Source organism: Apaloderma vittatum, unplaced genomic scaffold (genome assembly GCF_000703405.1).
Source record: "Apaloderma vittatum isolate BGI_N311 unplaced genomic scaffold, ASM70340v1 scaffold3311, whole genome shotgun sequence".
NCBI classification, from domain to species: domain Eukaryota; kingdom Metazoa; phylum Chordata; class Aves; order Trogoniformes; family Trogonidae; genus Apaloderma; species Apaloderma vittatum.
The window spans coordinates 141635-156227 of record NW_009699444.1 but is presented as its reverse complement, the minus strand read 5'-3'; the positions used below and the strand labels follow the sequence as shown (position 1 = coordinate 156227).

Genomic DNA, 14593 nt, shown 5'->3' with positions numbered 1-14593 from the left:
CACTGGATCCAATTATGTCAAGAGTCTCCCACTGAATTTTGCCTAATTAAAACGTCACGTTTAGAGCACAAGGATTTAGACAACTCTCATTTTAAGGCATTTGATTTTACAATTAATGTTCACATGAACATTTGTAGGACTTTGCTGCTTGATCCCCACTTCCCCAAAGCGTCCAACTGTAAACCGCACAACTTTTATGCCTCCTGTGAAAAAACTCCCCTGAAATTCCACTCAAGCATGCTCCCAACAAGCACACGTGAACGCAGCCACGGTAGTGACAATTTAAAACAGCAACAGTCCGTCAGAAGCAAGAAACAAAAGCAACTCAAAGAATCACAGCAAACCAGCAGCAGCAGATCTGATATATCTACCTTGAGCACTCGCCGGCTAAAGACAAGTGGATCGTTAGCCAGAAATCCGTGATTGAGCCGAGGAAAAACCATCTAGTCAGGTAAAGCAGGGGGCAGAGCAAGAATTTAAGATGAAAGCATGGCAGAAAAATGAGTTTTAAAGGCCGTAACACTACATAACACTTTTGCTCTGATAATTGACGCATGAGGAAGAAATAATCTAGGTAGCCAACAATGGCTGTTTTAACGTTCTGGGTAGACTGGATCTTGGTAAGCAGTCAACAGACAGAGGGAAGCAAGTATCTTCTCATTAGTTTAGTGCACAATAGGACATTCAAAGCAGCTGGGGTACAGCAGATTCCCCTACTGCAGGCCTTTCTGCAGAATAAAGAGCATTATTCCAGTAAACCCCACAAGGGATAGATCCCAGCGTTTCTCCTGAGACCAAATATTATTATTTCTTTTTCCAGTGTCTAAAATGAATACTGCTGTATTCCCCAGCCTGCAAAATACAGATAAATTTCTCAGATTTAGATGATGCAAAAACAATGTATTCAGACCATGTCAGTAGTCATTGCTATTGTCTTTTAGCCTTTCCACTTCTCTATCTAGGGAAAAGCAGCAAGACATTTCCTTTCTCGAGACACTGCTTGCGTCTCCCTTTCTCCCATCCGTCCCCACGTGCATCCACAGGAGAACCAAAGGGATGGAGCGAAGCCATGAGAAGCCCTGCAGGAGCGCACAGCACATCCTCCACCAGGATTTTAGAAGGGTTCTAAGGACCAAACCTCTTGTCCGAATAGCCTAGGGAGCTTTCAAACCTTTCACGCAAATAACAGATATCCCCAAAAGATGAAGATACACAAAAGCATTAAGTGGGATTTACAGAAAAGCCAGATGGGAACTGAAAGCCAGACAGGAACTTTTTTTTCTTATCCCTCAGATTGTTGAACACCACCTGAGTAGACACCTTCCAGGCCCAGCAGTATCTGTTTTAATGTAAAATAACGATCTGCATTTGCTTCAAGGCCAAACAGACCACAGTCCACCAAATCCAGCCATTGCACGTTTAATGTTAAACAACCTGTTACAGATGGGCCTGAGGAAGGAGAACAGCCCTGAGGGCCATTAAATACAGAGGCACCATCTCTAGACCAAGAAATGCCCAAGCCATAGACAACCAGACGAGCAGTAAAGTGTGATGGAGTTACGTGTTCCTGCTCCAACTTTACACTCTGCCAATGTAGCTGGTCCCAGGGCACTGGGCTAACTGGACGCTGGGTCTCACCCGGCATAGCAACGGAGCCTTAAGAGCACAGAAACTTGAACAGTGGCAATGTCCAGCTTTACAGCACTTGATTTAGCCATTTCAACATAATGTTTCAAAACACAAAGTAAAGTAAAATAAAATATCCATAAAAATATCTCTGCCACCAGAGACAAGAGCATTTCCCCCTCAAGCTGGAGCCCTTTCTCTCTCCCCCCAGCCCAGCGCTGCTGCCACATGCACTGTGCAACCGCTGGCCCAGATGTGCAGAAACTCATCAATCCCATCCTTTGTCCAAACAGTCGAATTGACAGTAAGAACAAGATCACCCAAGCTAAGGTAATAAATCCAGAGTGGTCATTCCAGTGCCAGCTCAGGGAGCCAGTCTGACTCACAAAAACAGACTTGTCAGAGGGGTGGCAATATACTTAATTTTAAGAAAAAATTACAAGCACAAACATCAGGGCACAGCAGTCCCAGGCTTGGCAGCATCATCCTTCAGCTGCCTCTTTCCTCCTCAGAGCAGAGGGCATCTGTTCTTGGTTTCTCCCTGCAAATACACTTACATACTTTTGTCAGTGTATCTGAGTACAGGTATTCCCCATCCTGACTAGGTGAGGCTGCACAATAGCCTTGCTGATGTTGTTTGCAAGAACTAGCGGTCAGTGCCTAGGACAACCCAGTATGATTTCCTTCCTCAGATCTCCAAAATCACTCTCCAACATCTACATTAGGCACACGCACAGTAATCTTTATTCTTGTCTGCAGTGGTGGCAGTTATTTATTAGAGAGAGAAAGAGAAGCAGCAGGCATGAACATCCTCAGTAGCTAATCCCTGTCTTCATCTGACTACAGACAGTCCCTGCAAAGCCACCCCAAGCCTTATTCTCTTTTATTCTATCATTCCTAATGATAATATTTTTGCATTCACCAACACACTATCCCCAATCCACCACCCATAGACACGCACATTTACGAGGGAGGCAGCACTAGACGTATTCCTGGTTATTTACCCTCCCACTGATGTGATGACTTGCTGCAACATCTTTCAAAGTCAGCTAAACAAAGCCACCACTGAAACTTGAGGAATTAGACAGATTAAATGAAGAAACAAAAAATTATCTGGGCCAGATGGTATTAAGAAGCTTCACATCAAAGCCACAGCATAAAACTATTTTCAAAGTCAGGCACCTACTTGCTCTGCCAGGCTTGTTTCTCCCCCTTTCCTCTCAAATTGCTTCGGAGCCTTTTTCTTACTCTTATGCAAAAAGACATAAATCACTCTTAAAACTAAAGCAAAATCTGGACAAATGCGGATTAGAAAGAGAAAGAAAAAGCACATATTTTTATCGGTAGATTAAAATACAGGACAAGCGTTACCTTGGGAGCTGGCACCTGCCCCTGTGAGTCTGGACGGAGCCCATTCCCAGAGCATCTCCTGCAGCACCAACAGGAACCGTGGCAGGAGGCGGGTGCCCACATCACCCGGTGGCACAGACCACTGGAGCCTGAGCAGCATCTCCTCCAGCATCGTCCCTATCATCAGCCCCAAAGTCATCCACAGCCCTGGCCAAGGAGTGAAAACTCACACCCTTGTGCTGCTGAATCACCTCTTAAAGCCTTTCTGAGCACAGGGCTGGGCCGTTAGACCTTACACTGAGCCCCTCCTCAGCCACACAGGGCGGAAATCTATTGGGGAAGTTTTAGGGGCTCTCAGAGCCCAAGGGTGACATTTGCAAATGTGCCCAAGGCGGTTGGGATCTGCTTCAGAAAATGACTTCAGCTTCAAAGAGTGGCTTAATAGCCTCTAGGGGTGAAAAGAAAAATGACTCTGAGACATCTAAGCCTGACATTAACCACTGAGGTCCTGGCTGCATTTCCAGCAATGACATCTCAGCCTACCAGTTGACACTAGGGCGCCAGCTCCAAACCTGGCCCACACGCCAGCATCCCAGCACATCCGTGCCATGGCCTTACCAGCAGGTGCCCATCACCCACGGCCAACCACACCTCCATCACAGCGACGGAGCCCACCCCGGAAATACCATGTGCCTCGTGGTGAGCTCTCCTGTCTCATCCCCGACACATGCCCGTCGCCAGCACCACAGCAGGGGCGGTGGGACAGCTGCATTCCCTTTGTGCTCCATCAGGGCCTATCCTGATGCACTGCAGTCAACCTCAACTTCATGCAGCTCCACGAGGGCCATTTCCACAAAACTCCATTAATTTGTGCATGCTATAACCAAAACAGTTTTCCCTTGTCACGCAGTTACCTTAAACCCTTTATTTTCCAAGGCAGCCTAGCTATTGCCTGTGTGCCACTATGCTCCCAGGTAGGTAGCTCAACAAGAGAGGAACTTTCCATCCCGCACAACACCATGCTGGGCCATTCCTTGGGACACCAGGTCTTACCACCACGTACTGGTGCTCTGATGCCAACAAATAAGGGCCAAGAGAAACATGGAGTCGGTCTCTGACAATGGAGGAGGGAGTCAGGGATAGGAGAGTCCAGTAAAACCGAAACCCTTCATAAGGTATCTGAAAGTCTTCAATGTCTCCCCATGGTCAAAGCTGGGGAAGCCACCACCTCAAAGAGCTCCAACGGCAAAATCAAACATTTCCAGAACTCTTACCGTACCCCAGTTTGCAGTGATGAAGCTGCACAAAGCCTCCTTTCGGGAGGCGACCAAACCCAACCAGATTTTGGAGTAAATCAACGTGCCGTGTCGCTACTTACCCTCGGGCCGACATCCCCTGCTTCACCCTGTGTGTCAGGCAAAACAGCAAGGGTCAGCTATTAGAGTTCAAATTTCAACCACGAAGGACCGAGCGCAGGGTCAGCTGGACGTGGGAACTGCACACAAGGGAAGCGGCAAGAATCCTATTGCCCAACGTATTCAAAACCAGGGAGGAGAAGGGCTTGACACAACACAATAGGGAATGGCTCTGCCCTGGCAGGCGATGAAACAGATAATAAAACAGAAATAGCGGACTGCTTCCAACTTTAAGGCTCCCTTAGCAACTGCTTATGTCCTACACATGCAAGGATTAACATCACTTTCAGTGCAGTAATGACCCTCTTTGGCTGCTCTGATTTTGTGGGAGGATGTCATGCAAGCACAAAGCAATGGAGCCCAAAGTCTTGCTCTTGGAGGAAAGCAAGCAGAGTTGTATGCCACTCTCTCCTGACTCTTAAGGAGTTGCCAGGAACCCTGCAGCATGGATGAGCTTTAATGCCATACTTATTTCTCCTACATTTTTCCAAATTCTTTCTGCCCTCCCCTTCCTGGGGCTTTTCCAAGAGCAACCTGACAATGTGCTGTCACGGCTCCATGTCCCAACAAAACCCAGTGGAAACGTCATGCCGGCGTATCAGGGTAACATGAACCGAGAGAAGTACAGCAGAAGGAGGATATGCAACTCCTTCCCTCAAAGCCACATGTTAAGTCTTTACCTTTTCCCCTTTTGGTCCTGGAGGTCCCTGGAAATACATAAGAAAGATCCTAGTTCAGAAACAGCAGAATCATCGACGCACAGCAACATCAGAACAAAGGAGATCGTATTCATCAATTCGCAAACCTGAGCTGTGTTTGCCATTATTTTAAGAAATACATGCTCTTATGTTAAGTTATACACTGCTTTGCACGAGCAGCATGCTACTTCAACGAAGTCCTGCCTGCTCCAGCCCAGAGGAGGACCGGGACCGGGGCAGGGCAGGCAGCAGGACAGCTGCTCACCCACACGTGAGGCTAAAGAGATGCAAGAGATTTCTTGAAGTATTAAATCATTTCTAGAAAACACATGCTCAGCATATCATTACAACAATTATACATCTGTTTGAAATAAACAAGGAGGACAAGCTGCTTTCGCTGGCCTGTTTACTGAAAGACGTAAGTCATCTTCCCTCTAAGCACTTTCTGTAAGACAGGCGGGCAGAGCCACGCCACAGCCCCAAAGAGAAGCTGCAGAGCTTTGATGTGCCTGCTCTGCATCCTCCTTCCAGCACAGAAAAACGTGGAATGTTGGGGCTCAGCCCAATTCACGGTGATTGTTGAAGTGCGACGCGGTGGGAGAGGGTCAGCAAAGAGGCTGATGGCGGCAGGACCTGCATCCCCGCGCAGCATCCCTCCCGCTGTTCATTTGGCTCTAAGCAAGGCTGCTGGTCCCTCTCTCTCATGGAAGAGATCGTCAACGGTCTTGGCTTGAGTTTGGCCATGAGATAAGTTTGCTTTTTCATCCAGATTTTCCTTGTCTTTCCCACTCAGAGGTCTCACTCCCGCCTGGCGCGTGGGCACAACTCGCAGCCATTCACACCCACGTGCCTGCCAAGGGCAGTGGGTGCCAGAGTGTACTGCTGGGGTCTGCGCTGGATTCTGGCTCATGTAAAGCCAAGCCATGAGCATGGCAGTGTGAGCTGGCCTTATTTTTTGAATTTCTAATGCCTTATTTCTAGATTTCATTTCTCATTCACATTTGTCATCTTCAGGGGTAGGATAAAAACCAACCGTGACAATGTACAGCTATAACAAAACACTCCTCAAATTGCTAGAAGTTATCTGGAGTAACTTTTGGATGGTAAAGATTGAACGACTTCTGCCCGCTTTGAAAATCACAGTTGGTTCAGAAGCAAAGCTTGAAAAGATTTCAAATGGTGCCCTCTAGCGAATATGGTGGAACAGTCTAATTTGGACACAAAATCTAGAGCTGTGACCCCCTGTAGCAACCATCCAGTTGAAGGAATTGGGGCTGGCTAGTGTTCATCTAGCATAAAAATGAAAAAAGTACGTGTTTCTGTAAAATAAGTAAGAAAAGACTGGGCCACCTGAGCATGCAAAGGGTTTCCAAGCAAAAATTATGTCAGAGAAACAGCTCATTAAGTGAAACCCAGGCTGTTCCACAAAGTATTGCATGGACATCAGACACCCTTGAGCAGTTCCCACCTGGGCTCCTTTAGAAATGAATGAACCTGGGTTGGGAATAATTATTTTTATGATACCACTTTGTATGGCCAGAAGCCCGCAACCAACAAGACTTTGCTTCTTCCAAGGGGCTACTGGAGTTTTTTTTTCCAAATTCATCCTACTGCCCATCTGCAAAGTTGGCTGGCTGAGCAGGAGAGAGAGAAGCATCCGAGATGAGCTGGCAGGCAAAGAAAAGCTCACCTCTAGCTGTACTGGCCAGCCCTAGCTCAGGATATAAACTTATATGTTACAGATCACAGAATAATTTTCCCAGCTACAATTTGGTCTCCTAAACAGTTATGTATACAGTAATAAATGAGTAATAGTTGTGTTTCTGCCCAACTACTGCAGAGCAGTGTGAATAAAGACATGTTACATTTGGCACTCAGTGCTACTTACTGGTTTGCCATCCAAACCAAGAGGCCCCTGAAAAGGGAAGGAAAAGACAGTATTATTGAAAAAGAAATAACACCAATTAAAAAAAAATCAATTTATAAACATAGCAATGTCACTCATGCTCTGAAAGAGGCTCTACTTGCATATAGTACAATCTATGGCTACGTTACTTATACACCTCATCCTTGGTCCATGCAATCCAGCAGGAAGGTTTCACAGAAGTACAGGGAGAGGCGTCAAACACTTTGTAGAGTATGAAGCAGCGTGAAAGAAAGCGACAGGATTAGTGACAGGGATAGGGTGACCCCACTCTGGCACAGCACACAGGGCTCCCTGAGGGTTTTGAAGACTAAAGGAACAGCAATAAAATGTTCCTGGTTGGGTTAAACTGAGCAGATCCCCGGAGTGACTCACATCAACCTCGGATCTGAACAGTTTGTTTTTGCAAAAGGACTTGCTGAAACTCTACCATTTCACCCAAAACGTGGGGATCAGCTATCACCCTCAGTCCGTAATGGTTAAATCTCACTGATGGGAAGGGCTGTCTTGCTGTGGAGGAAGGAAGGGTGCAACTGCCCCATGGGCTGATAACGACGTGGCTTTGCTCATCTGTAGCAACATGAAGCTGGAAACATACTGGTATTTGCAGGACCAAGCATTGGGTCACCCCAGTTCTTCCCCAATTCTCCCCTTCCTAGGGTTGCTGCAGGGGTGCACAATCGACATGTTATCATGGTTATTTCCCCATTGTTTCTGGCATTCAGCCCTTAATTAGCTTGAAGCTATTGAACCTACCAGATCACAGGAAACTTTGCTTTTGAGAACGGATGCACATGGGGTGAGGAGGCACAGATGCTCTAAGACCCATGGATAAAGCTCAAGCTGCCCCTGCTCTCAGCTGGAGCTGCCACATGGCACTTGGAGATGAAGAGAAGCAGTTCAAAATCCAACAGCAAATCCCAGACCAGAGCTTCCACCAACCCACGAGCTGCCACCCAAGGACTTAAAACTTTTCCTCACTTAAACCCAAAAGAAGGCTCAGCCCTGCAAACCATTCCTGAAGAGACACAGCACAATGGTTACGAGTCGACAAAGCTCTCGGGCACCTGATTCATTCTCAGATTTCCAACACGCACTCACATGCTTCGCTGGGCAAGGATCTGCTCCAGAGGGAGCCATGGACCCTGCTGAGCTGCGGGCACCAGGGCTGACTGCTCCCATGACCTCAAACCCAACCCCAGCCTTACTCTTGTCAATGCCTACTGCAAATCCAAGAGCTACACTTGCAAAACTGTGGGATCAGCACTCACTCTGTGATCCTGTCCCACGTCTGCAAGGCACACTCGCATCCTCCCGCGGATGTGCTGGGCTGAAACATCATCTTATGCTGCAGCCCTGTAAACCAGGAGGACCTACCACAGAAAATGTAGTTGGAACAGTGCTATAATGCAACGATAAAGCATCCAAGTCTTCTGTATTTCTTTGGGAACCAGTTAGGGTTTGCCTTTTTTAGTTCACTTTAAATCTGTGATAGTAAAATTGAGAAAAAAAACCCTGAAAGGTGCGTAAGAAGCAGCCTAAGGACGACGTTAAAAATAGCATCCTTCCAGGTCACAGCTCCTGCCATCAATACGGAATAAATCAGTCTGCAGTGGTGGTGGTAACAGGGCTTGGAATACAAAACTCTGGGGGCCACACAGCTCTGGTAGGAAAAAAGAGGTAAATCCACATGGCTGAATCCTGGGCAGGACATCGGGACCTGTGTAATAAGGACTGGGGGAGCTGAACAGATGCTCACTTGAAAATAAATGAGGATTTCTTTACACATGGGATTTCTGAAGTGAGTTGACATAGGTTAAACTGTTTACATGATGTGTATTGTTTCTCATGAAGAACTACCAGCACACAACTGCTACGCAGCAGTAACAAAATAAATGAATGAATGCAGTCACATCTTTTAATGCAAAGGCGTGTAGGTCACAACCAAACTACTACTGCTTCCCCAAGATGTGGGACCTCAGTAGGGATCTTGCAGCACATTCAGCTTCTCGAAGGAGTAGAAGTCCCAGATTTTATTTTTTTTTTACTTTTACAATTTACAATACCAATTCATCAGCTTTTAGCTATTCTTGTATCAGTCCACAAAGGGACATCCAGAAGGAAGAAACAATGGCCTATTCAAAGGATGCTTGTTTGATGGAAAGCATTTAATGCTTGAGAGAAACAATATCCACTGAGTTTTCAAAGGGGCTCTCAGCCAGCTGTGCTGCTGAATGGACAAGACTAACTCAGATTTTTAAATATTTTGTTAGTCTGGGCTGGAGATTTAATTGACTCTGCTCTACCTATCCAGTCAAACATCTGCATGAGCCACAGCAGTCTTTCCAAGAGCAGTCAGAGGATTGCATGTGAAACATAAGAGAGAGCATCTGAAATCTGGGCTTGCTTATTTGATTGCCTGCAACCTTCAGGAGCACCCATGTGTTAAGATTGCTATTGTCTTTCATTTGAATTCTGCTCCATGTCACTTTAATTAAAGATGAAGCAATATTGAGTTTATCTGATAACTAAGAAACAGGAAAACAACAAGTAATCCCCCTATTCATCCAGTCAAAAATCACTTCTGTAGAAGTTTTCATTTCGGAAGGTGACAAAAAACCACTTCCACCTACATGACCAGTACAAAATATAAGAACAAGGTGAGTTTTCTGGACATCCCATTACAGGGCCCAAGCAGGAGAAAGCATCGCAGTGCCTTCACGCAGTGCTTTGTGCCCAGGGATAAATTTCACTCATCCTTTTGCCCACTCCCTATCACAAGCCTGTTGCTCCGAATCACACAAACGATGATCGCACTTCACCTACTTAAATGCCCACTGCATCAAGAGGGGATGAACCTTCAGCTGATCCTTTAAAACACAGTAGAGAAAAAATCCAATCAACTCCCCCCTCCTCCCCAACATGGTTCTGACCAAACCCATCACTGAACCAGCCAAGCAGGACAAAATCCACCAACCCCGGGTGCTTTGAGGAAGATGATGCTGATGTGGTCCCAGCTGACATCGCTCAGTGGATGTCAGAGCCCAACTTCTAGCTGATACTCCTCTCAGATCTCGTTTGCTGACCCCATACATCCCCCTGCCCCTGCTCAGAGCAAGCCTGGGTGCCTGCCTGGCCAACTAGCCCCTCTGCTTTTGTCCTCTGGTGCCATTCTTGCTGCTGGCAGGGATGTACTTGCTCTAGCAACATTACAGGAATTTTTAGCGGAGAGGGGGGAAAACATCTAGTGAAAATGAAGCCAGAGATTATTAAGAGGACAATCCTTCTGAATTGGGAAATCATCTCTCATAGTTATTTTTAATGTTTCCTGCTCTGCTAAAAATTAGCACAGGGGTCGAAAGGAACCCTGCAGTCAAATTTTAACAAATTCAAAGTGCTGCCTTCAATCTCTGTCTCTGTGGTTTCGAAAAAAATGGTAAAATCTCACTTTTCAAAAGGAGAGGAGTGTCAGAACAAAAGAGCACGGCAATATTTTAGCAGTCCTGTGAAGGGCCCTGGATCATTACATGCCATAATTTGCAGCCAAGGGAGCAGGAACCATCCTTTCCTATAGGCTACGCGGTCAATCTTCTCAAGCAGGATGGTGTCCGCGGGCGATGCAGTTTCTCAGCACATTTTCGCATGAGAAGAAAGCTCTGGCAAAAGCTGTGGCCAAGCACACCCTGCCAGAGAAATGCAGCCAGGTTGCTGTGGCTCCTCTGAGCTTCCCAGCTGAAGAAATAAGGGGAGAAGAGGGACTGAGAAATGAGAAGAGAGTCCTCTAAACAGCAGCTGAGAACCACTGGCACTACCTTTGAATGAATCGAGTACAGGAGATGTGTTCTGGGATGTCACCTCGTCCTTGTCCCCAGTTACTGCCAATTACTCTTCTCCCTCCCTAAAGTCCTCAGTGCAAAAGGACCAGAAAACCTTATAAAAAAAATCAATTTTCTACTCAGTTCAATACCACCTCTGCCACAGCAATCATTTGCCCTTCCAAATAACAGCAGTTAACGACCTGTGAAGAGATAGACTCCATATATGAAATTCGTCATACAAGGAATTATCCCTTGCACACACCGATGCCATGCAAAGCTGAAAACTAGTTTCTCATAACCAGGTGACATTTTTTTCTTCATTCCTAAAAAAAAAAAAAAAAAATATCACGCAGCTTCTACAATTCTCTTACAAGCACAAAACCGCGATGTTGACGAGGAATGATTATTTTTTGATGTTTGTAAGACTAATTGTTTTGACTTTGAAAGTGATTTATACTTGTCATGCCATGCATCAGCATGTTTGCTTTAAAAACAGAAGCAAAGAACAATTGAAAAACAGGAAACTTCACTAGCTTGGCTGCCCCGCGAGCGATACAGGTCTTTTAAACATTTTCTGGGTAAATTAATAAAGCATCTCTTTTTCCTTATTTTTCAAAACTGCTAAAAAGGGCAAACCTCCAAAGCAAGTGCTGATAAATACCCTGTTGCCAGATTTTACAATGAAACCATTCAGACCTGACACTCACTGAGCTCCCAGTTTTGCACGAGTGAAGCTTTCAACATATCCAACCTTAGATATTTAGCCAATACCTTTTTGCAAACACAGGCACCTCCAGCAGGACAGGTGCCTCCAGGCCATGGTAGCCGGTACCATGGGGGCTGCTCTAACCCCCCCAGAGCTGCTGCCTCCTCCCAGACCTGCCTTGCTGGCACCTGCACCCTCACCGAGGCTGGCCGGGAGGCACCAAGACCACAGCTTTCTGCTGTCTGGGGACAGTTGAGTGTACAAGTTTTTTGGGGGGCAACTCATTGCCATCAAGTTTTTCAGAGTTTAATGGGAAGTCAAGTTCTGGTTTGGTTCTCTCCCTCCTCTATTCCATTTGCTGCCGCCTCCCTGGATGGTCTCAGAGCCAGGCTCTCCCTGTCCGGCTAGAAAAACCCACTTCATTTTACAGGGGAGGGCAACTAGGGGCTCCCTAAAAATCTATCTCCCTGTCAACTGCAGCCCCTCTCCCAAATTTCTTTCCAAAAAGGCCATGTGAGCACACCCCATGTATTGCCCACGGCATCTGGTGGGGCTCAGCATCACCAAGCCCCCAAAGGCTCCTCTGAAACACTTTTTTCTTTTTGGGGGAAATCGCATCCCACACCCAAGCTGACAGCAATAAATCCCCCAACAGAGGTGCCAGGCAAACGATGCAGAGCAGCAGCCTGATAAGAACTGAGCCTGTGTTAACAAACCAACCAAATAAAACACAAATCTGCGCTCTACTCCGAAAAACAGATCTGTCCTCAGACTGCCGGCCAGCCTCTGCCCATTCTTTGATGGAAACGGAGCAGAAAGGAGTAGTAATTTGCTAAAAACTTCACCCATAATGCAAACCAGACTGTGGGGCTCTGCAAGGGAGCAGCCACCTCAGAGGCTGGGCTGGTCCACGCCGGGCATCCACACACAGCCAGCCTCTGCACTGGGAGCCCAGATCCCTTCTGCAGGGCATGAACACTCACAAAGGTTTCTAAAATCCTTGGGAAACAACCCCAACCAAAACAGAACCCCCCAAATCCTATCCTCAGAATGTTTTGGGGGCTGCACAGCGCCCTGCCAAGCATTCAACCTCTCCTCTGCATCGCTAGCGGTTCCCAGCTCTCTTCCCAGGCAGGGCTTTCGCTGTGGAGATAAGGAACCTTTTCTTTTTTTTCCTTAAACACAAGATGAGCTCCCTTTTCCATCCTTTCGCGGAGCTTCCTCCTTATTTTACTCGTCATCTTCTCAAAGACGCTCAAGAAAATCTAACAGAGACTGGTCCAGCAAGTGGAAAGCAAGTGCCAGGCTGGAGCTGCACGGGACACTGCTTGCATGTGCGAACAAGGTTCATCAGGTAAAACACAAAGCACCACCACAACAGAGCTAGCTAATTCACTCCTCCTGATGCAAAAGTAAGGGAAGGAGTCATCGTAGCCAACGGCCTCGATTCCTGGGCCAGGAGTTCTCTGCAAGGAGCACCCCGGCACGTCAGATCAGCTTATCTGCCGTTCAGCATCATTTCAGAAGCAAGAGCTCACTCATCTGTGCATCACATTGCACCAGTTTTCATCCAAAACAACAAAGTGCTTTTATGGAAGAAAGAGTCCCCCGACTTCCCCCAAATTTCTGAGGATTAAATGAGCTCCACATGTTCTACGCAACTGTTTGTTTCAAGCATTTAGTGCCCAATTAGGTTTCAGAGTCTTTTTTTTTTTCAATGCCCAACTATAACAGAGGATATGGCCTCTGTGGTGGGAATGCAATTCTGAAGTCAGTAAGCAATTGTTTTGAAAGAATATTGACATTTCCAGCAAACACTTCAGTCTCTTACTGCCTTTAAATACTTTCCCCACCAGTGCCACGCCTGGTTGACAGCTGCTGTTTGGATTACCTCTCTTTTGTGGTTCATGAGTAAACTTCTTGGGTTTTCCTCAGTTTTCTTCTGCCTACAAGCCAAGCATCAAGCGGCTGTGCCCAAACGCACTGGAAATCAAGATGCACATCCACCAGCTGCACTTGCACTCAAAGCGAGGGAACCAGACAAAAAGCAGCACGAGAAGTCAGAAACCAAATCCCTGCTTCAACCGGGCGTTGGGTGGTGAAGGACCTTTTCCACAGCCCATCCTCATCACCAAGCTTCCCCCTTCAGATGAGCCAGCCTGGGATAAGGGGGCCAGCTGGGTCCAAGTCATCATCTGAAAAAGCCATGCATGCCCCGCATCAGAAATCCGCCTGCGTGATTTGGGCAGGAAAGTTCCTGCTGTTGTCATCAGCACCTTCAGCAGCCCCTCTTCTCCCTGGCCAGACACACTGGAAGCACAGAAGAGAAACAAATGCGTCTGCAGTTCCTCTACTGAGTGGGATATAAGACAACTTTTTATTTTCCCTGTGGAAGAATTACCTCTAAATCAAAAGAAAAATAAACTGCTGCCATGAAGAGCTGGTCTTTACAAAATCATTGTTGTCTCCACATCAGAGAGCCAGTAAATGGACGTAGCAGGAAAACATGCTGGATCTGCTTTCCCTGCTTAAAGAGGTTTTCCCCTCTAGGCAAATAATTACGTGAATTGGCCACAAAACTGATATTAAAATAAAATGAAAAAGACTAGAACTACAAAGTTTGCCTTGTAAAATGAATATTTGTGACTTCTGTCTTTGGGCTCTTACTGGGAGAAGTATGCATGCAAACGACTTCATTCACAGGAGACGCTCCTTGAAGTCTAAGTATTTATGAGTAAAGATACTCACGAGAACAAAACACAGGACTGAACCCTAAATTACTGTTATGACCTTGGTGAACCTCACTAAGAAAACTAAATTGCCAGCTTACCAACAGAAGCCTTCATTTTGAGGACGGATAACAATCACACGACACAGTATTTGAAAACATCCAACTCTAGCAATTCCAGATGTTAAACAAGAAAAATTTCAATTCTGTGCATGCACAACCAACTGAAACAGCCATGCAATGTACAGGCACTCCATGTCCGTGCACGAGCTACCACTCAAGGTCTGGAAAGTTTCCATCAACTGAGAATAAACAGGAAAAGTCCAAG

The 14593-nt window shown here is 46.4% G+C and overlaps 1 protein-coding gene across 1 annotated transcript in view; it reads right to left on the bottom strand.

Moving 5' to 3' along the window:
- Positions 1 to 14593, bottom strand: part of LOC104280642 (collagen alpha-1(XXIII) chain-like) — a 165137-nt gene that overhangs the window by 12818 nt on the left and 137726 nt on the right. Inside the window, 3 exon segments of the mRNA XM_009878355.1 lie at positions 4355 to 4381; positions 5072 to 5098; positions 6978 to 7004. Of these exon segments, the coding sequence (XP_009876657.1) occupies positions 4355 to 4381; positions 5072 to 5098; positions 6978 to 7004 (81 nt within the window).